The sequence below is a fragment of the Ornithorhynchus anatinus genome, chromosome X1 (genome assembly GCF_004115215.2).
Source record: "Ornithorhynchus anatinus isolate Pmale09 chromosome X1, mOrnAna1.pri.v4, whole genome shotgun sequence".
Lineage (NCBI taxonomy): Eukaryota > Metazoa > Chordata > Mammalia > Monotremata > Ornithorhynchidae > Ornithorhynchus > Ornithorhynchus anatinus.
The window spans coordinates 114148950-114176567 of record NC_041749.1 but is presented as its reverse complement, the minus strand read 5'-3'; the positions used below and the strand labels follow the sequence as shown (position 1 = coordinate 114176567).

The window sequence follows — 27618 nt, the reverse complement described above, 5'->3', positions numbered from 1 at the left end:
GCCCTTCCTTTCTTCCCTACTCTCTTCAACCTCCTTCCCATTTCCTGAGGAGCCTAGCCCGGCCCCTGAGCGGCCACACTGCACCCACCCCCTCCGTAGTCAAGTGGTCCATGCTTTGCACAGGCTCACAAACCGGAGGAGGGTCCTATGAATCCTGCAACTATCTTGAGGTCTGTATATACATTACTCTATATCACATATAAATGAAAGAATCTGTAATATCTATATATAGTAGATAATATATAGATATGCCATCGAGACTCTGGGATCTGGGGGTGAGGATGATGTCTGCCTATTTCCCACCAACCAAAGTGCTCGAACGTCCTCCCTAGCCTTTAGAGAATCCTGGGAAGTCTCAAGCAATTTGTTAAGCAGGGACAGCTGCCCAGAGCAGCGAAGAGCCTGAGGACTCTTCAGCGAAGCAACATGGCCTCGTGGATAGAGCACGGGCCTGAGAGTAATAAGGACCTGGGTTCTAATCCCAGCCCCGCTACTTGTCTGCTGTGTGATCCTGGACAAGTCACTTGACTGGGCCTCAGTTCCCTCATCTGTAAAATGGGGATTAAGACTGTGAACCCCATGTGGGACAGGGACTGTGTCCAACCTGATTAACTTATATGTACCCCGAAGCTCAGTACAGTGCCTGGCACATAGTAAGCGCTTAACAAATACCATTAAAAAAGGGGAGGAAAAAAAGACTGATTGTCCCCTGCCGGGACCCGTTTTGGTTGTTGCTCTTTAGGCCTTTTACATTCATAACCTATTGTAGCTCTTAACTCTCTGTTACTGTTCTCTCTAGCTTTTTTTCCCCACTTGGCCTGACCCTGTCTGAATCGTCGTGTGCTCACCCCAGGACTTAGCACCAAGAAAAATGCCACCATGAACTAATCCAGCTGGAGGCATTAATGGGAACCCCCGCTGCTGCAGATGGACATAAGTCTGGTGGTACACTGAGGCTAACTGTTAGACAACAATTCTTTCCTACGCGCCCTCCCAGGGGGTCCAATACTAAACGGTACCCAGGACAACTAGGTTCATCTAACTTGTTTTACTCTCCAGACTGTCAACTCCTTGAGGTCAGGGATGGCGTCTTGTCCGAGATCTGTAACTCTGTAGTTTTTAGGACAGTGCCGGGCCCGCCCAAAGTGGACGGTTACTCATTACTGAGGACAAAGATGGTGGTAGAAAGCACTTTGGGCGAGAGCTGAGGGGCACGTTAACGGTAACTGTTGAGCCCGGTTTCTTTCCCAAAGAGGCAGTCGCTCGCTTACCCAGTGGGGTAATGAAGGGAGCTAGGGCTCCTGACACCGTGGTGCGACCCCTCCTCCGCCCTCTCCCTACCCGACCCTGTGACTCGGCCCTGACATTAGCTCGTGCCCCTTGGCCTTGTGCTGCACCCCAGTGCCCTCTCATGGGGTGGGGGAAAATCTCTGGGGGGGCTAGGCCCTGGGATGGCAGAGATCCAGAGGCACCCCAGCTGGCACTGGTTGACCCTCTGGCCACCACAGCTCCTGGATGGCTCCTTGGGGACAAGGAGGGCAAGAAGCCAGAGGCTCAGCACGATGTTCGGGGCCAAGGGCCCCACTGGAAGCAGTGCTGCCTAACTGCCACCGGCCCCGAGGCTTCCCCCAAATCTGGGGGGAGGGGGGAGGGAGGGGAGAGGCGGGGAGTGGGCACGTGCTGGTGCCGGGGGGCAAGGGGGGGTCGGGACAGGGGATGCAAAACTGGCACCTTCACCCCAGGTGTGAAGGTGGGAGTTTTTCCCCCTGGCCTTACCTGTAAGGATGATGTTGGGGATGTTTCCGTGGCTCGAATAGTTTAGCTGCTGAGAGTCCTGCAGGTTGCCATGACTCCCCGTCAGACCCATCATGGCGGCCTGGGAGTAGTTAAGCGTGGAGCACGGGCTGTACAGGCTGTTGGAGCTGATGGCATTTTCTATCATATTAAACTGTTCCAGCTAAAGATCAAAGCATAGACAAACGATTACTGCGACCATTCTCTCTGGCCCGAGAATTAGTTTGTGAACATCTGGCTAATAAATATACAATCCAAAAAGGGGATTTTTGGATGGGCCAAAAATGTTCAGCCTGACCCCGGCCCGCTCCAAGAGGAGCTCCAGGCCCGCGAAGGGCTGGCCCAGCCCGGCATCTGAGAGGGCCTGAGGCACCCGGCGTGGCGGGGGAGAAGAGAGGGCTCACCCTGTGGGCTCCTGGGACTACAGCTCAGGAAACTACCAAAGCTCATGGCCACTTCCCGCACTTCCCAGAAAACACAGCATCACTGCCATTGGGCCCCAGCTCCAGGGGTTCCCAGTGGCCCAAAATTGGTTTGGGGGGGTGGGGGGAGAGAACCAGAGGGAAAGTGGGGGGAAGAGGGCTCCCTTGAGCCACCCCACCTCACCCCAAATGCTTCTTGAATCACTGGGGGACAAGCGAGCCTGAGGCCGGGAAGGAGACTCCAGAGAGGCATTTCCTGGATGTGGAAACAGACGCCGAGCTTCCTCAGAAGCCAACGCGGGCAAACCCCACGCCGCTCTCTCATTACTTGGGGTGGTGTGAAAGTGGTCCCTGGCCTCCCACAGTACCTGTGCCCACTCTAGGATGGGGGGTGGGGACTCTGAACAACAACTCCAAAAGAGATGCCCCGAAAACCTCTTCCAAGGGGGCAAAGCAGATGGTGACATCAGCACATCTCGCCCCAGGAGAGCAGCCAGCAAAAGTCCTCTCTCTGCCAAGGCCTCAACTGCTCTCTCGGTGTGTTCCAAGGCAGAATTGACCGACAGGAGGTACACCGACGGTGGTGTCCTGCTGTTGGGCCACCAAGCTATTCTCATCTTTCTCAACCATGGGTCTGGCCCCTCAACCGTGGGTCTGGCCCTTTGTCTTCCTTTCTTGCCTTTCCCCTCTTTCCATTTATTTTGTGGGGGGATTCGGGGGTTGGAGCGGCGCGGAACATGAGCGGGTTACTGGCCCTTGCCTAGGGGTGGGGGGAGGGGGGACTTGGGGGAAGTGAGGGAGGATGTTATCCTTCCCCACGTGAGTGAGACCCCACAGTTGGGATCCCAACCAAAGAGGTGAAAGAGTGAACCGGAGAATCTGGCCTGGCCCCTTGAACCCACTGACCTGACTTAAAGCGGTGCCAACTCCCCCAGACGAAATGCCGGAATGAAAAGCAAAATAGACAGACTGAAAAGAAACCAGGGGCTGGGGGCAATGTGATGCCGGGACCTCCAGCTGGGGGGCGGGAATGGGATGGGGGGGAAAGGGGAAGGAGGGGAGGCGCTTACTACTGAATAACTGCAGAGAGTGGCTGACCCGCTGTTCAAAATAGGAGCTGGAGGGGCTCACCTGATGGGACAGGGCATTGGCCTGCCTCGCTGTCATCTGCTGATCATAAAAGGAATCACCAAATACGCTGCCCAGAATGGAAGAATGCTGAAAACAAAACAAAATTCTGATGCTGTGAGATTCTCACACACCTGAAGGGGCAGCGTATGGTCTTGGGGCGGGAGTAGGGGGCGGGGGTGGAAGGGTGACTATGCTTCTTACGTCATCTCTCAGCTTAATGGTCAATACCAGATCCCAGCCCCAGTGCCCTTAAATCTGGCGAGAAGGAAAAAAAAAACCCAAAAAACAGAAACCGGAGGCTCCCGATTCTAAAACAGCACAACCTGTGGGGCCGGATCCCATCCGGGAAGAGCCTTAGCTCCCCGCCAGAGCCATACCCCTCCGCAGCAAAAAGCTCCTTGAAAAATCACCAGCAACAGAGGCAACACACCGGGGGCTGAGTTTCCCTCCAGTGTGGGCCGAAGACAAGAACTCCAGATTCTCTTGGGGGCCGCATCCAAACACAGAACCTGAACCGATCTCCGGGGAAATGTTCTAGTCTCCGTCTGCCCCAAACCCATCCAACAACAGCTTGGCAAACTTGCACCACACCTGGATCCCAGAATGCGAGGCGGTTAATTGGCCCTCTCTTTGGGCCGGCTGGTTGGCAGCCGACGACCCCCACCCGCCCCCAACCCAGGGGGAGGAGGGGTCCGGGGACCCGTGGCCTCCCAGCACATTCCTCTGGGGGCAGAAGTTTGGCCTTTGGGGATTTAAATCTAAGCACAAGAGGTCTCTGTCCTAAATTAACTGGTGTTGACCGTGACGCTTCAAGGACATATTAGAAGAGATGGCTTTATCTACTTAACTGCCAGGATGGTTGAATCCCAGAGGGAACACACTTGCAGGAGAAAACCCATGGTCAAGTCTCTCTTACTTGGCCACCGAATTTGCAATTAAAACTGCAGCTCTAGCCATCTAACTAGCAGGGTACTTCTCCTTCCATCCAGTCCGTCCTTAGCTTTCAAAACTCTCCCGAAAAACGAAGAAGGTCCCTGTCTCAAGTCTTCTGCAGCTCTGTGGAGTCCAGATCCACTTTCTGTATGAGAGCAGAGCTTAATGATTACTTCCTTCAGACAGATCTGAAGTGTCCTTGTAGCGCTAGACGTCACGCTCAAATGCCTCCAAATCATAGTTCATCAAGCGTAACCAAGGCACCGAACGAACACTCCTCCCTTCAACTCCAGGCTCGGACGTAAATTACCTTCGGCAAACCTCCACCTGGTGGGACCAGATGTAGAAACCGGCCAACTCAGTCTTAACCACAGACAACAGCAGTATGTGGCCAAGTTACAAAAATGTCAAGCGCAGGCCGAAAGCACATAGCCGGAGACCATGGGATCGTTTCGGCAAACAACGCACGGGAGGGTGAGGGGTAAAAAAATCTCTTCCAAAAACCTCTTCTCTAGTGCACTAAACATACACACCTTTGTGTCAAGGCCGAGCCCTTTCTGAGTCTCTTTCACTAACCTTTCATCAGAGCCTGGTGAGAGCGAACCAATGTAAAGCAAACAGGACATTGCTTTTCAAAACAATTAAAGCAAGAGAAAGGAAAGCTGTCTACTAGTAAGCAGAGCTTACTGAAGGAAGTATTCTCTGCAGGCGCCCACACTCCTGGGACACTGTGCTCCGTGATCCCCGGTTTAGGTCGAACAATTCAAACCCGGATTTTCTTTGCTTTCTTGAGCCGTGGGGGAGCGGGGCTGTGAGGGAGGGGAGAACATTGCCCCGGAGCTAGAGCCTGTTCGCTTGAGGTCCTGGAAATAACCAAGCAAGCTGCGTGGGGGTTCTCATCAAATCATTTCAGAGTTGAAGATGGGTTTGTTTTGTTTTTTCATGGTATTTGTTAAGAGTCTACTATGTGCCAGGCCCTGTACTAAGCACTGGGGTAGATATAAGCTAATCAGACTGGACACGGTCCATGTCCCACATGGGTCTCACAGTTTGAATCCCCTTTTTATAGATGAGGTAACAGAAAAGTGAAGTGACTTGTCCAAGGTCACTCAGCAGACAAGTGGTGGAGCTGGGATTAGAATCCAGGTTCTTCTGACTCTCAGGCACGGACTCTATTCACTAGGCCACGCTGCTTCTCGAGCAGTGAGGTTGGAAATGAGCCTCTCAGCAGCATAGGTCCATCAACAGGCTCCAGCAAATGAAGACTCAACTTGGTACTGGACCTCCATGAGCCACTTGGGGGGCGGAGGGGGCCGTTGCTCCTCACCCCCACCCTGCCTGACAGGGTCAGGCGGCCCTGTCCCAAGGCTAGACTATTTGGGCTTCCTGAGAAGGGTGGGGAACTTCAGTGGGAAAGAAAGATTCCTTCAAAGTCCACATCCTAATCCAAAATACAGGTCTCAAGCTTCCATCTGAACGACCCCGTTCATTAGACTTTGGTGGGGTGGGGAAGGGAGAGAGAAACATTTTAACCTTGGTCCAGTTAAGAAAACCAGCAAAGCTCTGGCTCAATTTCTGGCCTGTAACAATTCCGAGCGGGGCTCCAGAGCACCTTCGAAGCTTCCCAATCAAGTATCAGAGATCCCTCTCTCCAACTACCCCTGTTCGTTCAGGAGGCATCTACATGCAGGACAGTGACCGTGAACTGGAACGAAAGCCAACAGCCCTACTGCCACGGGAGTTCCGGAAAGCAGGAAGGCAAGGCAGGAAAGCAAAAGCTTCTGGCACACATCAGGATGCATTTTTTTAACCCTTCAGAGAGGTGGGACTCTGGGAATATTTGATAGTGGAATTTTCTCACATCATTCAAAAGTCTGGAAAAGGCAATGTCCAAACCGAACAATAGCAGTAACTATATTCCATTACAGACAATACGGAAAAGCGGAGAGAGGAGGAAGGCAAAAACAGAGTTTGGGGATTTGCAAAAAGGCAAGGCAGGAAGATGGCTGCAACATTAATCACACAAAGCGGGGAGCGGATGCCTGGAAGAGACAACCCACTAGACCATTTGTGATTTCCCCAAACTAAGCCGGGAAACAGGCGGAAACGATCGGGGCCCCAAAACAGGGCGTGAGACGAGACCCTCTCGCGGCCGGCCATGCCCCCTGCCCACCTTCCCCCAAGCCTCATTCTGTAGGAACCCAGGATCCAGCCTCAGGTGCTTCAGCCCTGGCCCTTCAGGCAGCTGAGGAAGTTGCCCTGGGGGTGGCGGCTGCCACCCCCAGTTCACAATCTGGACCCGCAGGAGCGCGGGTCAGAGCTGGGCCCTCGAGGCAAGTATCGCCTGGATGTGGCCGGCGGGCACTGCGGCCTGAGAGGGAGCCTCCCCATCGCCAAGAGAGGAAGAAAGCCAGCTTCCAGAAAGGGGAGCCTCGTGCTAGCGAGCAGCTGTGGCTAAATGGCCTAGGCTGAATTTGGCTCTGCTGAGAGAGCGAGAGGCCCTTGGAGCGCAGAACTATAATGCCCCTCGCACAAACACACACACACACACACACACACACAAACACACCCAAACCTTCTCTCATGGCCCTGCCTAAACTTGGTCCCGCACTCTTCACACTGGCCGGGGCCCCTAACGTCACCTGGCACCCCAGGAGGGTGGGGCATCGGGCCCCTAGGCTATAGAGTACATCAGGGTGGCTGGGCTGCGGCTCCGCTGGGAGAGATGAGGGGGCCCAAGCCAGCCCCCACGGTGGCTCAGGAATGCTGACGGGATGCAAGGAAATCAGTGGGTGGGAGTCAAGTCTGGGGGTGGAATTCGCTGCGGCAAAATGCTCTTTCCTCTCGGTTAGGTCGTCCCACACACGTCCCGGGTCCTTCACCGGCTCCCAGAGAGCCTAGGTTTGTTTTGTTTTGTTTGTAAATCCTATCGATATTTCCTTGCTGGGCCAGGGCATCTGATCTGTAAACTTCTCTAGCACACGCTCATCAGAATCCAAACCACAGCCAGCCACACACACACCACCTTCCACACTACAGGGTAAACATGAGTGTCGACTGGTCCCAGACAGCTTCTTCTCTTAGCGAGAAGCTACTGCACAACTCCCCCAGTTGAAAAGTGATATACTGCGGGGGCTCTGAAAATTGACTGAACAAAGAGGAAGTTTCTAGAGTAAGATGCCACACAATCCTCCTAATTAGGACTGGCTTGGCAGGTCAGAGCAAGGCGCTGCAGGCAATATTCACAATCTCCACCACCCCCCCCACCCCCACCCCCAAAGAAATAAGCACTGAAAAACAAACCCCAAACCCCAGAGCCAGCCTGGGAGCCTAGGTTTTTTCGCTTGGAAACAAGTACCGTGGTTTTTCAAGCAGGTTTTTCCCCTCACCAAAAAGGCAAGAGAGAAAATCCCTCCCCCGAGGTCAAACCAACATAGGGCCGGGGCCTCCCGAGGGGCCCGGCAGCCCCAGTCAGAAAGGACAGAGGCTGGAAATGGAACCCTGACCCACACACATCGGGTCTTCCAAGGAAACCTGGGGCGCATCTCAGAAACCCAAATTGTTTTGTTTTTCTGAGAAACGGTAACTGCGCCATTGAATCATTCGACTTAATGGGAAAGAGCCCAAGGGAAATCAACCGGAAATCTCGTTACTGCAACACTTCGGGGTCCAAGAATAATTAATCAACTGGCCCGCAAGAGTCTCCCGCTACCCTGACTCCCACTGAAATTCCATCCTAAATCTGTCTGGTCAAGGGCCTGTCGTCATTCGGTAACAACGTGCAACCCTCTTGCCTAACGTCACCGGGCTGAACGTAGCCTACCGCGTTTTCCGGTTTTCGCCTTGGAGATCCCCTCTCCCCCACCGCCAAACCTCTCCCACCCAAAGGAGGCACCTTTACCTCCGACTTAGATAACGGCATTGACAGTTCAAAAAAGGGCGGGAACCGAAACACAAAGGAGTTGGTGTTAATGAAGAGCCATGCAGACAGCGGCATGCAGAGTTTTTCAATCGAGTGTTGGAGATGAAGCCTTCTGGATTAGAAGAGAGCATTAGGTGCTACCAAGGCCGGCAAAGCAGATGGAGGAAGGACCTGGGGATTCCGCAGAACTGAAAGCTAAAACCTCCAACTGATGGTTCCATTCAGAGGTGGGGTGGGGACCGGGGGGTAAGGGGAGGAACGGACACATAGATGGGATGGGAACGACTCCCAGGGGCTATCACCTGTTGCGAAGGTAGATGAAACAGAGACGAGGTCAGACAGGGACCAGCTAAGAAAGTTTCCCTGAGAACTATTTGGTCTGATGGTAATGGCGTGTCCATCTCTTCCCCGGGGAGTTCCTGATGTTGTTTAATTGAGCACGGCACTCGCGTGCGCGCGTGTACACACACGTACACACACACAACCACACACACATTCGCGGACTCAGGAATTCTGCTGACTTGCAGGCAAAAATGTACCTTCCCTAAATGCCACCTGGACCACCCCCAACACCACCTTGAAATATCTGCCTTCCAGAACTCAGCCTCGTCTGGATAATCAGTAGCCTTGGGACACAAAGAGAGTACGTAGAAATGAAATCAACAGAAAACCCCAAAACCTTCATTTCGGCCAATCATCTCTACCTCCTCCTCACCAAATCCTTTGCCAGAGCTTCTAACAAGAAGTGAAACGACTGGTTTCCGTTTCCTTTACTTCCCCTGTCCACACTCCGGGGTATATGCCAATGAACAGAGAAGATCGGAAGGCAGATAGCAAGAGGGAGGAAAAGGAGAAGCAAAGGGCCTGAATCAATGTGACACTGCCCACCCCCACCACACACACAACACCAGCCTCCATCCCCAAACTGGATAGCCAGTCCCCGAATAAGCAGGAGTTGACTGTAGGACCCTTTAATTGTCCAGGGTGGGGGTTGGATGGAGGGTGAATAATACTCTACTCTGGATCTCTTCAAGTGGCAGAGCACTCTCTTCTGAGCCTTCGAGGTTCTTTGAGAAAATAAATCCAGGCTCCTGTTTCTGAGGCAAATGTGACTAATTGAGGGCCTAGAATCCAAGCCCAAAGCATTCAGCTCAGCCTCCAGGCCCCACAACCCCTCACTGAATTTGGAATCCCGTCCAGACGTGCCCCCAAGTCAAACCCAGGCACTTCCCGTAAAACCCCGGGTGGGGGAGGGAAGGGGGGAGTGCGGACATGGCGTCCCGGTTAAAGACAGACAGGCCCTGCCGGGTTTCTAGGTCCGCCTACCTCTCAAAGCTAACCTCCTTTAACCGAACTCTCGGGCTAGGGCCAACAACGTAAACAAATCTTGGCCTCCTCCCCGCATCACCCCCACCCCGGCTGACCTGGCAAAGCCATGACTTTGACTTCTCAGACTGAGAAACTGCAGTTAATCCAGATGGCAAACAAAAGAAAGGGAAATAGCTGAGTCTGTAACAAGCCCAACCAAGAGCCAGAGTGTTACAAGGCTCTTGGCTGTAAATCAGAGCAGAGATAACTAGGCCGGGGGGACTCTTGAGGAGTTACTGTACAGTTATGGGGCAACCCCTAAAATGGATTTCTGGATCTTCACAACCTAGGGAACTTGGAGGGGAAGGGGGGGGGGGGTGATCAATAGGACCCTGGGGAGACAGGAAGAAGATGATACCCCTCTTCCGCTATAAAGATCCTGGAAATGAAGTCTTTTGTGCTGAAGTCACTGAGGCCTCATCCTCACAGATCAGAATTGTCTGGACCCCACATCCACCACTAACCCAAACAGGTTTGCAGCTGCATTAGAGAACCAGGCTTCTCTTGGGTGGTGGAAGGGGGAAATCAGAGTGCAAGTCCCTCTTACCCACAAGACTGTAAAACTCCTACCTACATCAGGCAAGAAAACCAGATCGAGAGAGTCTTCCATCTGAGAAACCAAAGGGTCTAATGACCAGGTCACTGAATGGGGGAGCAGATGCCTAACATTCTTATTATGATTATAATGGTATTTGTTAAGCGCTTACTATGTGTCAAACATTGTTCTAAGTGCTAAGGTAGACACGTGATAATCAGGTCAGACATAGTCTCTGCCCCACTTGGGGCTCACTGTCTAAGTAGGAGGGAGAAGGCTAATTGAATCCCCATCTTACAGATGAGGCAACTGATGCCCAGAGAGGTGAAGTGACTTGCCCAAAATCACCAAGCAGGCAACTGATGGAGCTGGGATCAGAACCCAGGTCCTCTGACTTCCAGGCCCAGGCTAGGCTACGCTGCTGCTCCTCTAGCCAGAAGCACCGCTTCTCCGGGATGCCACCGAAAGCGTGAACTTCTCTTCTTTGTGGTCATCGCTAGGATGAGGATGGTAGCATTTGCTTATTGCCCACCCCGCCAGAGGGCTCTGCAATTCCTTGGAAGCTCCCAGATGCTGACTGGCTGGCTGACTGGCTGGCTGAGAGGTTGCAGCACTCTCATTTGAGAATCAAGGGAAAAGAGCCCACAGGGGGCTGTTTCCAACTGCCCTCATTAGCCAGGGTCCCACTTCTCAAATTGAGCAAGATTAAACCGGAGGAAATTTGATTTCCACATCTACAGCAGAGGAGAAGCTGAGAATTTGGGTCAGTGGCTTTGGCCAAGCTCAGTAACACTAAGTCAAATGTAGTGACCCATCTGGCCCGTGAAACAACAGATCTGCTAGTCGCAATGAATTACAAGCATCCTGCTGAACCACCTCCCCACCCCCAACACACACACACACACAAACACCCCACCACCCCCACCCCCCACCACCCCCTGCACCCCCTCCAGACCCCCAGCACCAGAGTTGTGTTTATGGAAAACACCGTGTCTACGAAGCATGCCTTCTGAATCATTGGAAATAGGAGGCTAGCTTCCCATGGTCTCAGATTTTTCCTGAATTTTTTGAAAAATTATTTGGGACAAAAACAGGACTTAAAATGTAGGAGGAGAGGTTGGGCATGTTCTTCTGCCTTCTCTTTCCCTCACCTACTCCTGTTCTCCTACCCGCCGGGCCAGCACCCCACTCTTCTCTCCCTGACTCCCTCTGCAGCACGAGGCCCCAGATAACCTCGGGTGAGCTAGTGGCTGCGGCAGCCGTTACTGTGGCCGTGGGCATACCATGACTCTGAATCAGGAGAAGCCTGAAATTCTGCTCTAGTGACAGCTCCCTACTTTTTGTTTTGTGTATTGTATACCTGTCCTTGTCTCTCTATGCCATTTGAGAGTTTGTTTCATTGTTCTTGTTATGTCTGCCTCCAGTCTGGCCCATGCCCCATTTACATTCACAGATTGGTGGCCCCTTGAGGGACAGAGTCCAATGTCTAATTCCCATCTGGGTACTCTTTCCCAGCGCTTACTACAGTGCTCTGCCCCAAGTAAGCACTTAATAAATACTCTTACTACCAGTACTCCCCTCTTTCTCCTGCCCTGTCCTCAATCAGCACAGACTGCACCTTTTGGGGATGCTGCTGCTGGGGACAGCCCAAACAGTGAGCTATCTGGGCAATGTCCCAGCCCCATCTCCAGCCAGGGACTGGTGGGACTCCCAAATCCTCTCCTCAGCTTCCTGGAGTTTGAGAAACTGGCCCAGGGACCGACCCCAGCAAGGTTTTCAGGCTCGGGATTTCAGCAGGCCACTGACCAAATTCCAATTTAGACTACCCTGTGACAATGCCTCATCTTTTTCCAAAGTAAATGTTTTTTTTTCCCCCCCTCCACCTTCTGGTCCTAGTCATCTGAGACTCTACTACTGAAATATCTCTCACAATAAAGCTTTAAAAGCACTTGTTGAAATGGTGGCTGTTTTACATTCACACACACAGAAACACACACACACACGTACTCACTCACATATATAAATTTGTGCCTTTCTCCCAAATTAACCTCTCACTGAGTTTAGCTTAAATTGGGTTTGTCAGGGGAAGAATGTTCTAGGCTTGGTAGATATGAATAATCGGGGCTGTGGGGAATTCCCACATGGGGTTTTACTTGTCCTTTCACAGGCTCAGCACCGCGGAACTTATCTAGCCAGCCTCCTTGCCCCTTGAACTCTTACATGTCTTCTTTTGAGGGATGGTTGCCAGGAGGGCCGGGGAGTTGTTGGCTATTAGGTGGGGAGATAACTCGGAGATCTGGGGGCTGTTCATGGCCAGAGTTAGTCTGAAGTCAGAGATGCTCTGGCTTCTTGTTCTGGGAGAATTTAAGTGCTCACCATGCATTAGACCCTCTGGCTACCATAGGAGAGTTTACTCTCTCTCTCCCTCTATACAGCCCCAGGTCCTCCTTACTGTTTCCCCTCTACTCCCCCTTTGCCCCCCACCCTTTACAACTGCCAACTTTGACTTTCCTACGCTAATTGTTTTCTCCTCAGAAGATGACTTTTGGGGAGGCCTGATCATCAAAAGCTCTCCCAAAGGGTTGAACGAGCCCATCTCTTCTCCGGGTGCCCGAAAAGGAGTGAAGTGCATGACTAAGTGCAAAACTCTGAACCTGGATGGAACTACACACAGGATGGGACATCGTCGGTGAGCAATGAGGCACAGACAATTACAGTGAGAGATCATGGGTCAGTGATGGAAAAACTAAAAACGAGAAGCAAGGCTTGTGGAAGCACAGAGTCCCTTACTTGAGGGGAGCTGCCAGGAGAGAAGCCTTGATTGGAGACAGGAGAGGTGGGAGACTGGTTGGCTGGGGATCCAGCATTACTGCGGTACTGCTGGAGTGAAGCCTACAGAACAACACAGAATTAAAGACCATGGGATAGATGGAAGGTTGAAAGATCATATTCTTATTGCGGTACGTCTGGGGATGCATCGACAATCCTAGACCATGAGGACGAGGAGGCGCTCGCTGGGAACAATACCCCACGCACCACAAGAAGCCGCCCAGAGACAGTCACCCGCCATGCCCTGGGCCACGACTAGATCCCGCGCACCGGTGGCCAGTCGCTGAGAGTCAATGACAACTCACACATACTTTGAGATGGGTTTTGAATCTCTGCCCCCTGGTAGGCAACCCGAGAACTGAGCACATCCCCAGGGGCCCCGGCTACTTGGCCAACCCCAGTCTGCCCAAGAGACGCTCCGATCCCTGCTTCTCCTACCGATCCTACTGAAACGGTGCTTTCATTTCAAGATCGGCTCGGGTGTTATCCGGAGGTCCTAACATACAGACAAGGAGCTGCTTTTGAAATACACCAAATGGGGAAAAAGGGGAGGGTTCCCACTGCCAGGCCGGATTCTGCCAGCCAGACCAAGTCGGGGGTGGGGGTGGGGGAGAGAAACGCAGACTTCGCTACTGGGCAGCATTTCACCCTGCACCCTCAGTTGATTCCTCAAACCAAGGCTCGCCCTGCTCCTGGCCGAAGCAAGGAAGGCCTAAACGGGCCCGGATACACGGATGGTCTCCCTCAATTTACAATCGGGTCCAATTTATTTACAGGGCAGTCCTGAGCAGGTGCAGTCGAATGACTTGAACCTGGAGCCAGGTGGGATGGGGAGCGATCCCCAGTGCAGCCAAAGGGGATCTCACTGTAAGGCAACCTCTTCCTGAGAGCGCTAAACTGATGTCTCTAGAGAACCAGTTTTCAATGGATCATTTGATAAGGGAACTTAGGCACAGGGGCACCTATGTACCTGGGAGTTCAGAGCTCAGTAGAATGGAGGCACTTAATCAACAAGGGCTAACCCAGGATCCTGATTAAATCTAGAAGGCAGCCTCAGGAAGCCTCTCCTCTAGGTCCCACAGAACACAGGAGTCCACGGGGACAGGCTGGAGTCAGCCCAGGAGTTAAATGATCTCTCGGGCGGGGACGGGGGAGGGAGGGGGCAGGGAGGCAACCAGGAAGACTCTCACCTGTGCGAAGTGGGACTGTATTTCACATGCTGCTATTTTTGGAAGGAGCTTGGAAGGCAGCAGATTTACCCACGAATCATTTTAGGCACCTGAAATGTAAAACTCGGAACACCCTGAATTTTCACTGCTTAGAGCTCTTTAAGTTCAAAGAGAGGAAGGGGTGGATGTGAAAAGCAGAGACGGAAGCTGCGATCCCTTGGGTTCGTTTTTGTCGAAGAACTGCAGTCAGCAGAGCGTCGGGCACCTCGGATCACAGTCTAGTTTTCACATCCAAAAATCCATTGTCCTTTTGGGTGAGGGATTCCTCCACCCGCCCCTTCACCCCCCGCCCCCCACCTTCCCTGAGACTTGGTTTTGCAGGGCTGGGAGGGGACTTAGTGTCTCAAGGAAGAGGATGTGTGACTCTGCAGCCTCCCCCACTTGATTGGGTCAAGGCCCCCAAAGGTCAACCCAGCCGCCCGGCCGGCATAATTACGCTCCCAGACTGCCAGTCCTCCCCGAGGCTGATGGGGCCGGGCAACTGAGAGTAGAACCTTGCGAGAAACGGGACCCACTGAAGAGCCGGTGTGGCATCCTAAGCACTTCGTCCCGGCCTGGATTCCCGGCGGAGGGTTTCCTGCTCTCAACTCACACCAATGGGAAGAACCGCCACCTTTCCTCATTTCGTTGTCTGTCACGGGAGCTGCTTTCAGCGGGACGTTCCGAAAGGGCCCCAAGCGCCTACAGGAGCAGCTACCTAGCTCTTTCCTACTGGCCCTCAGAACTCCCCCCTCCCGCCCCCACACTTCCCCCCGGGAAGGATCAACCCATCTCATCGGGCTGATCCCCGTGGTCGGTTGGAAAGGCCTCAGGCGCGTCTCCTTCACGTCCCATCCAGGTCACTGTCCCGCTCGCCCCGGGAGGTCAGTGAATCCCTGGATATACACCAGCAAGCCAAGAACCCGGTCAATTTGGTGGTGATTCAATGATGTTGGCATCAACTCGGGGAGATGACCAGCCCCGACACTCATTTCTGACAACCGCCGAGAAGTGCCCTGGGGTTCATTTTGAGAAACTACCGTTTTATCGGGTGCATAGTAGTGACACAACCCTTGTGTAAAATTAGGAACTCGCCAAATTTGAATAGCCATCCCTCACTCTGCCATCCCAACCGATCACAGAGTTGCAGGTTCTAATGAGCTCTGCATTTGGTTGCCTCTGCTGATGTGGCCACAGCCAACTGCCCAGGGAGGATGGTATTTAGCATCCCATATATCCAGGGCCTCCCAAGGAGCTGAGGTGGGTGTCAGTGATGCAGCTGCGGGTGCTGTCTAAATCGACTTGACGTCTTCCTTCCCACAATTCACCTCTGGCTAACCACTTTATATGGCGCCCAAACGCCTGGCCCACCAACGCCTGGGGGGCTAATCACCTCTCCCTTCTTGCAATCCACCCCGGAGAGGTGAGGCGATCTTCACAACCCACTCCGGCTCAGAGGGGGAAGGATTCGGGCGGCAGGTCCCTCGAGAGAGGGCCCTGCGTCTTTCAAACAAGCAGAGCTCGCTCAGAGCTCCAGGGGCTAGCTCTGCTCAGAAGCTCTAACTTCCTCTTCCTGCCCCATTTTCAGACATTAGTGGCCCTTTTCTATGTCTATGATCTTCAGCCCATGGCAGTGCAAGCTTACCGAGGTGATGTCTATTCCCATCGAAGGCTGAGTCTGGTTGCCTGGAGGGGACTGGGGGATTGTAGATGGTACCGTGACTGAGAGAGGGGGAAGCTGCGTCCCCCGCTGTAAACCAGAGCTCTGCAATAAGGGGGTGTTCTGGGACAGGCCGCTTGGCACCTGGGTCTGCTGCTGAGATTGCTGCTGCTGCTGCGAACTCGTCTGGGTGAAAAATGAGTAGGGAAGCTGCTGCTGCTGCTGCTCAAGGGACAATGCATCCATAGCCACAGCCTGAGAATAAGAAAGACAAACCAAAAAAAAACAAAACAAAACAAAAACCATTCACTGACAAACACTTGTGAACCGTTAAGAACGTGTTGGAGGGACAGGTTTGGGTCTTCAAAACAACGATTACCACACATGATTCAGGGTTGATTAGCTCATCAGCCACAGACTATCGTGAACCTTGTACCGCCTACCCAATGTTAGCACTCTGCCTGCCTGCCACTTGCTTTGGTGCCGGGAAAAGCACGGAGCAGAGGAGGGGGTCAGCCAGAGAGCAATCAGAGCTCACTCCTTGGGCATTTCCAATCCCATCCTCCCTCACCATTGACAACCCCTACGGGAAGCATGAAACCCAAGGTCTGGTTCTTTGACCCAAGCCTCCTCTCCCCTCCACTGTCCGCAGAAGCATTAGCTTTTCTCCGGGGAGGGCCGGGAGTGTCCTCGGTCTGAGTGTCTGCTTGTCTCAACAACCCAAGTTTGGGGTGGGCCCAGGACTCCCTGCCCTAAATCTGAGAGCCCTCCGGGAGACCGCTGAACACATCTTTCCCTTCCACGCCAAACCTGAGACACGGATGCGCTCTCTGCTTGCCAAGGCCAACCCCGGCTGCCCGTTTCCAGTCCGTCCTTGAAGATAGACAGCCGGGTGCAGGGGGGGCAATTCCCAGGCTTGAGAGGATTAGGAAACCCCTGATAGCAACATCCAAGGGAAAGGGGCAAAGGCCAGATGAAACCAAGGTTCTGGGTGGCCTTCACGGTGAAGCAGAACTATCAGAGCTGCCGGGACATCCGCCCCATGGTCCTGGACGTGGTAGAGCCCCCACCATGAAGAACAGCTCCATAGACCCAGGGGCTTCAGCTTGGGAGCCCTGAAGCCTGGACTTTGGGAGGGGACAGACTTCCCACAGTTTATGCCCTCAGCCACCCTGTGCCCCGGTGCTCAGGGAGAGAGAGGGCAGGGGACACAGGCTCTGCCCTAGGGAGGGGGAAACTCGTTCCACCCCCAATTGCCGCTAACATGAAACGCAGTGTGGCCTAGGGGAGAGAGCCCGGGCCTGGGAGTCAGAAGGACCTGGGTTCTAATCCCAGCTATACCACTCGTCTGCTGTGAGACCTCAGGCAAGTCACTTCACTTCTCTGGGCCTCAGTTTCCTCAACTGTAAAAATGGGGATTCAATACCTGTTCTCCCTTCTACTTAGACTGTGAGCCCCAGGTGGGACAGGGACTGGGTCCAGCCCAATTAACTTGTATCTACCCCAGCACTCAGGAGAGCGTTCGACACGTAGGAGGGGCTTAACAAACACCACAAAATAAAAAGAAAGAAAAAGAAAACAACAACAAAAAAAAAACAAGACCTAGCCAAACCGGCTCAGAGCCTGCCAGTACAAGAGAACAACAACAACCTACAGCTCTCCAAACTTATCTATAATGGATTTTAATATCTGTCTCCCCCTCTAGACTGTGAGCTTCTTGTGGGCTCACGGTCTGGACTGTCCTCTCCCGAGTGCTTAGTATACTGTGTGGCGCCCAGTCAGCGCTCAGTGAGTACCACAGATCGACTGATAGATTGACTGAAGTGGTTTGGGTCTCCATCGCCGTCTCCCTACCCCCATCCAGGCGCTCCCTCCAGAGTCCCAGGCTACCCCGCACCTGAGTAATTGGCGACAGAGGTGACAGCGTGGGAGACATCTGCTGGGTCTGTTGGCGTCTCGCCTCCGCATTCAAGGAGAGGGGACTGACGGTGGGCTGGCGATGCTGTGGTGAGGACCCTTGAGTCGTCGTCATCCCTGCAATTAGAGAGGCAGAAGGCCGGCTCACGGGAATGCAGGACTGGCAACCGGTCCTCCCTGGGAGCTGCTCATGATTTGCTATCAACTCGATGTCGTGTGAACGGGACAGCCACCCACTTCCCCTCCAGCCCCACGAATCCCTCTGGGGTGCTGAGTGGGAGCAACCCCGGGGTCCAAGAAGGTACCAGCCCAACGGTTTACCATCCCAAGTTCAGCTGCCCCAGGAAAGCCACTGTGGCCCAGTTTCTGACAGTGGCGGGTCAATTCCATTTACTGCTCAAACGGACTTGCTCGATTAATGAAGAGCAAGAGAAAGGAAGCATGTTGACAAGCCCTGGGGATGGGTTGTTGTTTTGCTTTGTTTTGTGTTTTTTTTAAGCATTTGTCTACCAAGTGTATCCGAATATCAGCTCCCGGAGAGTCGGGATCGCCACCGCTGGGTTTTGTGCCCACCCCCACCCAAAGGCACCTTGTAAAGGGGGCCCGCCGCCCCGTTAGGGCCCAGCAACGCTGACAAGCTGAAACGGATGGTGAAAATTCTTCTCTGTTGCCGTAATTTCAGGGCGCTTTTGGGCTTGAGTCAACAGGACGGTGTTCGTCCAAGGCAAGTCAGACCGATACAATGTGTGTCTGGGCTCTCCTCCTGAGTGTTGTGTCTGGGCTTTAACAGAGTCCCATGGGAAGACAATTTCACAACCCAAGACATAGGATTGAGAAAGCCCTCCCGCTCCTTCAACCGAAAGGCAGGCCGTGTGGCGAGGCCTCTCTCGCCACAGCTGTCTCTTGCTGAAGTGTCACTATCACCCCAGCTTTAGACTCATCTCTCTTGATTAAATGATCTCCCAACTCCTCTCAAGAACCTACAGTGATTGCCCATCCACCTATGCGTCAAACAGAAACTCCTTACCATCGGCTTTAAAGTATTCAATCAGCTTGCCCTCTCCTACCTTACCTCACTGATCTCCTAATACAGCCCAGTCCGCACACTTCACTCCTCCAGCACCCGCTTGCTCACTGTGCCCCAATCTTGGCTATCTCGCCGCCGACACCTTTCCTGTGTCCTCCCTCTGGCTTAGAACTTCTTCCCCCTCCACATAAGCCAATCATCTCCTCAGGATTCCCCTGGACACTGGACTTGTCACTCTCCACACCCCAGGGACAATTCAACTAGCACCTCAGGGCTCCCCTAGTCACTGGCCTTTCCACACTCAATGGCCCAAGGACAGTTCCACCATCTCCTCTGGATATCACCAGAGCTGTCATTTATTAAGTTGTACTTGCTGTCATTTACCGCACCAACCTCACCATGACTCTTCAATCGTCGCTCCCCTCCCATCTACCCATCCGAGTCCTCTCTTCCCCCACTCTCTCCGCCACCCAACCCCTCCCCACCCCATCACTGTCCTCCTGTCCCAGCACCACCCCTTGTCCCCCTCCCCCTGCACTGGCCCATCAACTCACTTACATCCAAACCCTCTCCACACTTCCCCCCCACCCTCTCCACGGCTGCTGCCAAGTGTGACCTGTGGAACCCCCACTCCACCATGGAGAAACTCCCCTTCATTCTTGACCTGTTCCTGTCCCATTCTCTCCTCCTCCTCGCCATCACTGAAACCTGGCTCTCCCCAGACGACACGGTCTCCCCTGCTGCTCTATCCAGAGGGGGCCTCATCTTCTCACCTTCTCCCACTCCCCCAGACTTTCCCAGGAGGAGGTGTTGGCTTCCTTCTCGCACCCCAATGCCGCTTTCGCACCATTCCACCTCCCCCATCTCTTTCTTTCCCTTCCTCTGAAGCCCATATCATCCGCCTCTACCACCTACTCCAGATTCTAGTAGCTGTCATCTACCGCCCCCCAGGTCCCACCTCTAACTTCTTTAACCATTTTGATCCCTTTCTCACATTTTTCCTCTCCTTCTCCATGCCCACTTTGATCCTTGGGGACTTCACTATCCACAAAAATGTTCCTGATGACCCTTTGGCTGCCCGCCTTCTATCACTCCTCAACTCCGCTGACATGCCCCACCCCACCTCGCCCACTCACCAACTTGGACACCCACTTGATCTCATCATCTTTAACCACCACACAATCTCTACCCTCACCAACTCTGAAATCCCTCTGTCTGACCACAACCTCCTCACTTGCCTCCTCTCCCTCCTATGATTCCTCTCCAAACTCCTTGAGTGAGTTATCTTCACCCGCTATCTCAAATTCCTCTCCTCCCATTCTCTCCTTGACTTCCTCCAATCTGGCTTCCGTCCCCTTCACTCCACAGAAACCGCCCTCTCAAAGGTCACCAATGATCTCCTTCTTGCCAAATCCAATGGCCTCTAATCCATCCTAATCCTCCTCGACCTCTCGACTGCCTTTGACACTGTGGACCACCCCCTCCTCCTGGAAATGCTATCCAACCTTGGCTTCACTGACTCTGTCCTCTCCTGGTTCTCCTCTTATCTCTCTGGCCATTCATTCTCCGTCTCCTTTGCAGGCTCCTCCTCTGCTTCCCACCTCCTAACTGTGGGGGTCCCTCAAGGTTCAGTTCTGGGTCTATGTTTCCATCTACGTGCACTCCCTTGTAGAACTCATTCGCTCCCATGGCTTCAACTACCATCTTTAATGCAGATGATCTACATCTCCAGCCCTGATCTCTTATCTCCTCTCCAGACTCGCATCTCCTCCTGACTTCCTGACATCTCTACTTGGATGTCCTCCCATCACCTCAAACTTAACATGTCCAAAACAGAGCTCCTTATCTTCCCACCCAAACCCTGTCCTCCCGGTGACTTTCCTATCACTGGAGACGGCACTATCATCCTTCCTGTCTCATAAGCCCGTAACCTTGGCATTATCCTTGACTCCGTTCTCTCATTCAACCCACATATTCAATCCATCACCAAATCCTGTCAGTCTCACCTTCACAACATCGCTAAAATACGCCCTTTCCACTCTATCCAAACTGCTACTACATGAATACAATCACTCATCCTATCCACCCTAGATTACTTCATCTGCCTCCTTTCTGACCTCCCAATCTCCTGCCTCTCCCCACTGCAGTCCATGCTTCACTTCCCTGGCCGGATCATCTTTCTACAGAAACATTCAGGAGATGTCACTCCCTTCCTCAAAAAACTCCAGTGACTGCCCATCCACCTCCGTATCAAACAAAAACTCATCATTGGCTTTAAAGCACTCCATCTCCTTGCCCACCTCACCTCGCTTCTCTCCTTCTACAACCAAGCCCACGCACTTCGCTCCTCTAGTGCTGACCCTCTCGCTGTGCCTCGATCTCGCCTGTCTCGCTGCCAACCCCTAGCCCACTTCCTGTCTCTGGCCTGGAACGAGCTCCCTCTTCAAATCCAACAGACAATTACTCTCCCCCCACTTCAAAGCCTTATTGAAGGCACATCTCCTCCAAGAGGCCTTCCCAGACTAAGTCCCACTTTTCCTCATCTCCCACTCCCTTAGACATCACCCTGACTTGCTCCCTTTGCTCTTTTCCCCTCCCAGCCCCACAGCACTTATGTACATATCTGTAATTTTATTTTTTTGTATTGATGCCTGTCTCCCCCACTCTAGATTGTATAAGCTTGTTGTGGGCAGGGAATGTCACTGTTTCCTGTTGTATCATACTTTCCCAAGCACTTAGTACAGCACTCTGCAAACAAGACGCGCTCAAGAAATACGATTGAATGAATGAACCACCACTCTCCCCACTTTCAAAGCCTGATTAAGGTCACATCTCCTCTATGAGGCCTTCTTCGATTAAGTCCTCATTTTCCCAACTCCCACTCTTTTCTGCACCATCTATTCACTTGGATCTGTACCTTTTAAACACTTGATATTCACCCCACCCTCAGCCTCACAGCACTTATGACCAAATCCATCATTTATTTATATTAATGTCTGTCTCCCCCTCTAGACTGTAAGCTCGTTGGGGGGAAGGAATGCCTCTACCAGTGCTGTTATATTGTACTCTCCCAAGCACTTATACAGTGCTCTTTACACAGTGGGAGTCCAATAAATACCATCGACTGATCGATTGATCCTTGTCCTGAAACCGGTGGCACCTCCTCTCCAGGCAAATGAGTCAGACAACTGGACCTCCTTTGCCAAATCGAGGATCACGCGCCCGTCCTGCACCGGAGTGGACTTGCTCTCAACAAATGAACGGGACAATGTGACAAGAAGAAACGAGTGCCACAGATGTGAAAGGGAGTGGCCCAGCACTGATGGTGACCCAGTTGAAACGAGTCCCATTTACTGGAGAGCAGATTTCAGTAAGCCCTCCTACCCACCGAATCCCCAAGTGGAAAGGGAAGGGAAAGCCCCAGGGTGTGAGCTGGTCTCTCTTCCACAGATGAGCACATTTCTTCCGTTTCCCACCCCAGCCACATTTTGCCTGAAGTAGCAGCAGCAGCCACAATCGCCATCACCAACACCAGCCTTTGGGACTCTCTTTAGGTCGGGGCAGCTGACAAGTTGCTACACCTCTGTCTCCTCTCCGGGTCAAGCGGGAGACTCCACCGCCGCCGGGGAGGAGAGAGGGTCACGACTGATCGAAATCAAATGAGTCTGAGGGGAGGGGAAGGAAGCTTGGGTTTGAAGATGGCCAGTCTTCCTCACGTTCCCAAATGCATGGAAGCTGAGAGCCTGCCTGCAGACTGAACCAGCAAACCTTTGGAAAGCCCGGAGCTGTAGCCTGCAGCAATGAAAAGAAAGCGTGGGTCTCCAGGGGAATCATTCCAACCTCCAGTTCACATCAGCAACCTCAGATCGCTGTGGAGAGAGGGACGGGGGCCAGCCCAAAAAGGAGTTCTGATCACGGCAGGAAGGGGAGTCCGAGGGAGAGGCTTGACTCCTCCCAGCTGCACGCAAACATTTGCTCGAGTTGGATGACCAGAAACGCCGTCGGCCAGAGAAAATGCTCCCCGCCCCACGGACCGCAGGTTCACGTTCCTAACTGTTCTAATTAGGAGCCGGACTGCGGATTTCATCCAACGGGGGACGGACACCAGAGAGGAGGCACCAGACCCCTTTCTTCTTGCTCTCAACCGGGGTCCGAGTGGGCTTGTCTGGACGGCAATCACAATGTGTGTTAGAGGCCAGCAGCTCTTGCTTGATTTAAAATGTAAAAATCCTTGCCAAGTGACCTGTTCTCCCTGGCAAACTCACAAACAATCAAGCATATGTCAAACATTACTGGATTTTATGCTTCTTACGCTAACAAGCGGGCAGCACTTCAGTGTATGAGTACTCCTGCTAGGTACAGCGCAGCATTCTCAAGTCTATTGTTTTCATATGTGTATATTCTACTTCATTTGTTTAGACTCAGTCCGGTTTCGAGGTACATTATCCTTGGGAGAGCTTTGAAACAGCTGCCAAGGACACTCTGGCAGAGGCACTGAACTTGTGTTGTTGGATGCTGCAGCACGATTCTAGCCGATAAAACGACCAACAGAAAATGGAAGGTGTCTGCAGAAGAGGATCAGAGCTGCACTGAACCCCCATCTGATTACCAGACCTCACGCACAGCAACTCCACAGGGAGCTGGCTGGCCTACGCGGGAATGTTCAGATCCCATCTCTCGGCCTGAAAGTGCAGGGTGTTCTTTTCCATTGAAGCTCCGCTCGCCTCATTAGGGGAGCCCTTCCCGGAGGGCATACGCCAACGCGTCATGGAGTCCGGCACCGCTACCGCCTGCAGGCCAATCCTGTGCCCTCGGAGCCCAGCATCGACAACCCTGGGGACCTGCCCCCGCAGCCCCCAGGGTCAGGGTAGCATACCCTGGAACGGCCACTAAACTCTCTGCTCCTCAAGGGCAGGGATCCTGTCTACTGACTCTACGGTACCGGACTCTCCCAAGCACCTAGTACGGCGCTCTGCACATGGTAAACACTCAGTACACATACCACTGATGAGTTGACTGGAAGCTCCTTGTGGGCAGGGCTTTAATGTCCACCCCCAAACACTCAGTACAGTGCTCTGCACATGGTAAACACTCAATAAGTACCACTGATCGATTGACGGTCAAGGCAAGAAGAGGGCTGGCTGGGCTCGGGGGAAGGCTGTACGATGCCACACTTTGGGGAGGGGCAGACACAGTGCCTCTCGAGGGAAAGAGAGGAAGCCTGAAAATCCGAGGGAACCCCAAGGAAGCAGACAGAGTCCCATGGCTCGGCCACACCGCAGCCCACATGGACCCTGCCACAAAAGAAACCCCCAATCCGCCTTCGGGGGCTTGTCTCCTCGACTGACCCTCCACTAAGAAAAGGCTGGAGAAATTCCAAGGGCTCCAGGCCGAGAGGCCAACGTCAGAGGACTCTTAAAGCTTTGTGAGAATTCTGGGCCAGTGCCCCCTCTCAACAGGTTCCCGGGGATGATATATTCACCTGCCTAATGGTCTGAATTTGGTCCAAATAAGTGAAAAATGTCTAAATGACTACATCCAGATGCATATTACATAATATCCCCCACATCTGTAGAACACCCTTCATCCTCAAAGACCCTGCAAGCCCTGTAAATGCTCTCATACACGGACTCGTATCCCGCCCCCAACACCACTACCAAAGTGACCCTGGCGTTTCACACCTGTAACCTGGCTTGCTACCCCGCCCACACTCTGGTCATCTGCCCCCAGGGCGGTCCTCTTACCCTGATTGGCAGTGCTGATGCCCAGGTGGGTCAAGTTGGCGGCAAGATTACCAGTGCTGTTGGAGCTGCTCAGGGCCGGGAAAGTGGACTCCTCGGGATCCAGGGGTGTTGGGAGAGGGGAGGGGAAATGGATGTTTGTCAGGTCGGGCAGAGAGCCTCCTGTGTTATGAGCCGCGGGGATCAAGGTTGTAGTGTTCTCCTGGTCAGTTGATGGGAAGATGCTGCAGAAGGAGCGGGAGAAGGATGGCAAAACAGAAACCGTCAGCCTCCAGTTCCATCTAAATGGGCTTTCCGTCCAACCAGCGAGAGAGAGAACGCGAGTGAGCGACACAGAGAGAGCTAGATATCTGTATCGGGCCCTGGGTGAGTCCGCAAAAATATCGAGTGTCAAATTCCACCAATCCTGTTTGATATCATCTAGCTGGCGGCAGCGCTAAAGAGGACCCCAGCAGAGTTGAAACCTTACCTGAAAAGTAAGGCGGCACCTTGGCCTAGTGGAATGAGCCCGGGTTCTACTCCCAACTCTGCCATTTCACTGCTGTGTGACCTTAGGCAAGTTGCTTCACTTCTCTGGGCCCTAGTTTCCCCATCCATAAAACAGGGATTCCTCCTCCTCCTCCTCCTCCTGCTTAGGCCGTGAGCCCATGCAGGACAGGGAGTGTGTCCGACCTGATTATCCTGTATCTACCCCAATGCTTAGTACAGTGCTTAACAAGGAGCTTAACAAATACCACAATAATAATAATAATATTAATAATGGCAAAAGGCTCTCTCCTCCCTCTGAAATGACTGTGCACTAACAACGTTCACACTGCCAGTTAGGACTAGGCTACGGCCCCTTTTGCTCTGGCTCTCACTGACATTGCAGCCGTGCTTCTAATGACCCAAGCTGTCCTTCTCATGGCAGTGACAGGACCTCCCCAGTGTGTGTGGGGGTGGGGATGGGGGAGAGCCTGCGGGGGCCACTGCTCTGCATCTCTGGAGCTGCGGTTTTTAGCTCTGGGCCACCAGCCGTCCGCCCAGGCAGACCATCATTGCTGACCAGAGCCTTTTGCTTTCTAATCAGGCCTCTACACAGTCAGACTCTCAAGTGAGGCCAAAGCAAGGGACTCCCACTAATCCAGCCAGTCAACAGGATTGAGAGGGCACAGCCTTCCCTTAACTTCCAGAATCCCCTTCCCACCCGTGCACCGCAGAGCTAGATATCTGGGACTTACTTGATTCCTGGGACTTCACAGGATTTAGGCCTTGATGATCCTGTCTGAAATTGAATATAAACAGGTTGAAAAGGCAGTTCCTGGGGTCTGCTGGGGGCATCAATCTCCGCCCCCCACCACAACCCCCCTCTCACCCCCTGCCCCCCAAACTCCATCACATTCCTGGACTGGTGTGTTGCTTTCAAGTGCCCCAAACCGGAGAAGCAGCATGACCTAGTGGAAAGAGCCCGGGCCTCGGAGTTGGAGGACCCAGGTTCTATTCCCAAATCTGCCACGCGTCTGCTGTGTGACTCTGGGCAAGTCCCTTGACTTCTCTGTGCCTCCGTTACCTCATCTGTAAAATGGGGATTAACTGTGAGCCTCACGTGGGACGACCTGATTACCCTGTATCTCCCCCAGCGCTTAGAACAGTGCTCTGCACATAGTAAGCACTTAACAAATACCAACATTATTATTCTCTGGATCTCAGTTCCCTCTTCTGTAAAGTGGAGATTCAATCCTACTCCCTCCTACTTGGGCTGTGAACTCCATGTGGGACAGGGACTGTGTCCAACTCGATGAACAGTGCTTGGCACATAGTAAGCACTTCACGAGTACCATAATTACTATTCTAAAAGGCTCTGTTTGGTCCTGAAGCCCCCCAAATCCCTGCCTCCCCCCGCCCCTCCCCAATCCGAGATGCAGGGCACAGCTTCTTGAACCTGGGGCAGGGGGAGAGATCCAAGCTCCTGCTCACTCTTCCCTTCCGGCAGCCCAACTCTGACTTGTCCACAACTCTGTTCATCTTGCCCACCCATAAAGAGAGCTTGCGATTTCCAGAAAGAGCCACCCTGCTGTCTCTACGGTCCACATTCTGGAGGGCCCACTGGGCAGCAGATGGTACAGAAAGATTGGGACGCTGACACTACCCACTTGCCAAGCAGTGGAGCACGGAGAACAGGGACTAGAACAAATCGACCTAGGATCATATCAGCCAAATGCAGGCACGTGGCTGAGCTCTGTAAATTTAAGTGCCACCAGGGACACCGCCACCTCAATCAAAACCCCCAGAGTCCTTCCAAAGAGAGCTGTGTGGGGGCAGGTATGGTGGAGGCCTGATGACAAGTGACAGCCCCAGCCTGAGAAACCAGCTTCAAGGTCGGGAAAGGCCCCCGTAAAATTACGAGGAACTTGGTTTTGATTGGGACCGGTTTCACTGAAGGAGCAAGCCCCCTGCCCAAATGGTCTGCTAATATCTTCCTGTAAACTAGCAATCGATAATTCAGCATCAGTTCTACGTCTTGGGCTTTAAAACAAACACGCACAAAAAAAAATCGTACCCCCGCCCCCCCTTCCCCCCCACACAGATACAAAAAAAGGCCGTTCAGATTGGCTACATCTGCTGCAGCAGCAAGTGCCTGGTAAACCCTGCCGGTGGAACTGTAAAGTGTCCCACCTGGCGCTGCCAAAGTCACATGAGCAGAGAACTTGAAGGATAAAACTGCCGCTACGGCAAGGGGATGATTTGGCAGGGCCAAGCAGAAAGAACAAAGGCCAGGGAAAGTTTTGCTCCCAAAGCCAGGAAAATGCTCCTGATCAAGACAACTGGGAGATTTTGGAACAATCCTCCTGGAAAAGGCCCAACCATTCAAATTCCAGAATCCATTTTCTGGTTTGCTCCTTTGGGTGAAGGGCACAGCTGAGAATTCAACAAGATGAGTCAGGCCAACACCTTCTTCAATAAACTCCTTTCCCCAATCAAATATCCCCATTCCCCAATGCTTCCTCAGGGCCAGAAGCAGCAGGGCCTAGTGGATAGAGCACGGGCCTGGGAGTCAGATGACCTGGGTTCTAATCCCACCTTTACCACTTGTTTGCTGTGTGACCATGGGCAAATCACTTCACTTCTCTGGGCCTCAGTTTCCTCATCTG

General features: G+C 53.0%; 1 protein-coding gene across 10 annotated transcripts in view; it reads right to left on the bottom strand.

Annotated features, from left to right (window-relative positions):
* Window positions 1–27618, bottom strand: part of CRTC1 (CREB regulated transcription coactivator 1) — a 97591-nt gene that overhangs the window by 12649 nt on the left and 57324 nt on the right. For 5 of the 10 annotated variants that reach the window (XM_029051926.2, XM_029051928.2, XM_029051927.2 and 2 more), the window contains 7 exons: window positions 25708–25751; window positions 24491–24711; window positions 17700–17836; window positions 15788–16057; window positions 12896–12997; window positions 3348–3434; window positions 1777–1957 (listed from right to left, as the gene is read on the bottom strand). In XM_029051926.2, the coding sequence (XP_028907759.1) occupies window positions 1777–1957; window positions 3348–3434; window positions 12896–12997; window positions 15788–16057; window positions 17700–17836; window positions 24491–24711; window positions 25708–25751 (1042 nt within the window). The remainder of the gene's footprint in view (window positions 1–1776; window positions 1958–3347; window positions 3435–12895; window positions 12998–15787; window positions 16058–17699; window positions 17837–24490; window positions 24712–25707; window positions 25752–27618) is intronic. The other 5 variants (XM_029051930.2, XM_029051934.1, XM_029051933.2 and 2 more) reach the window with 4 other exon arrangements.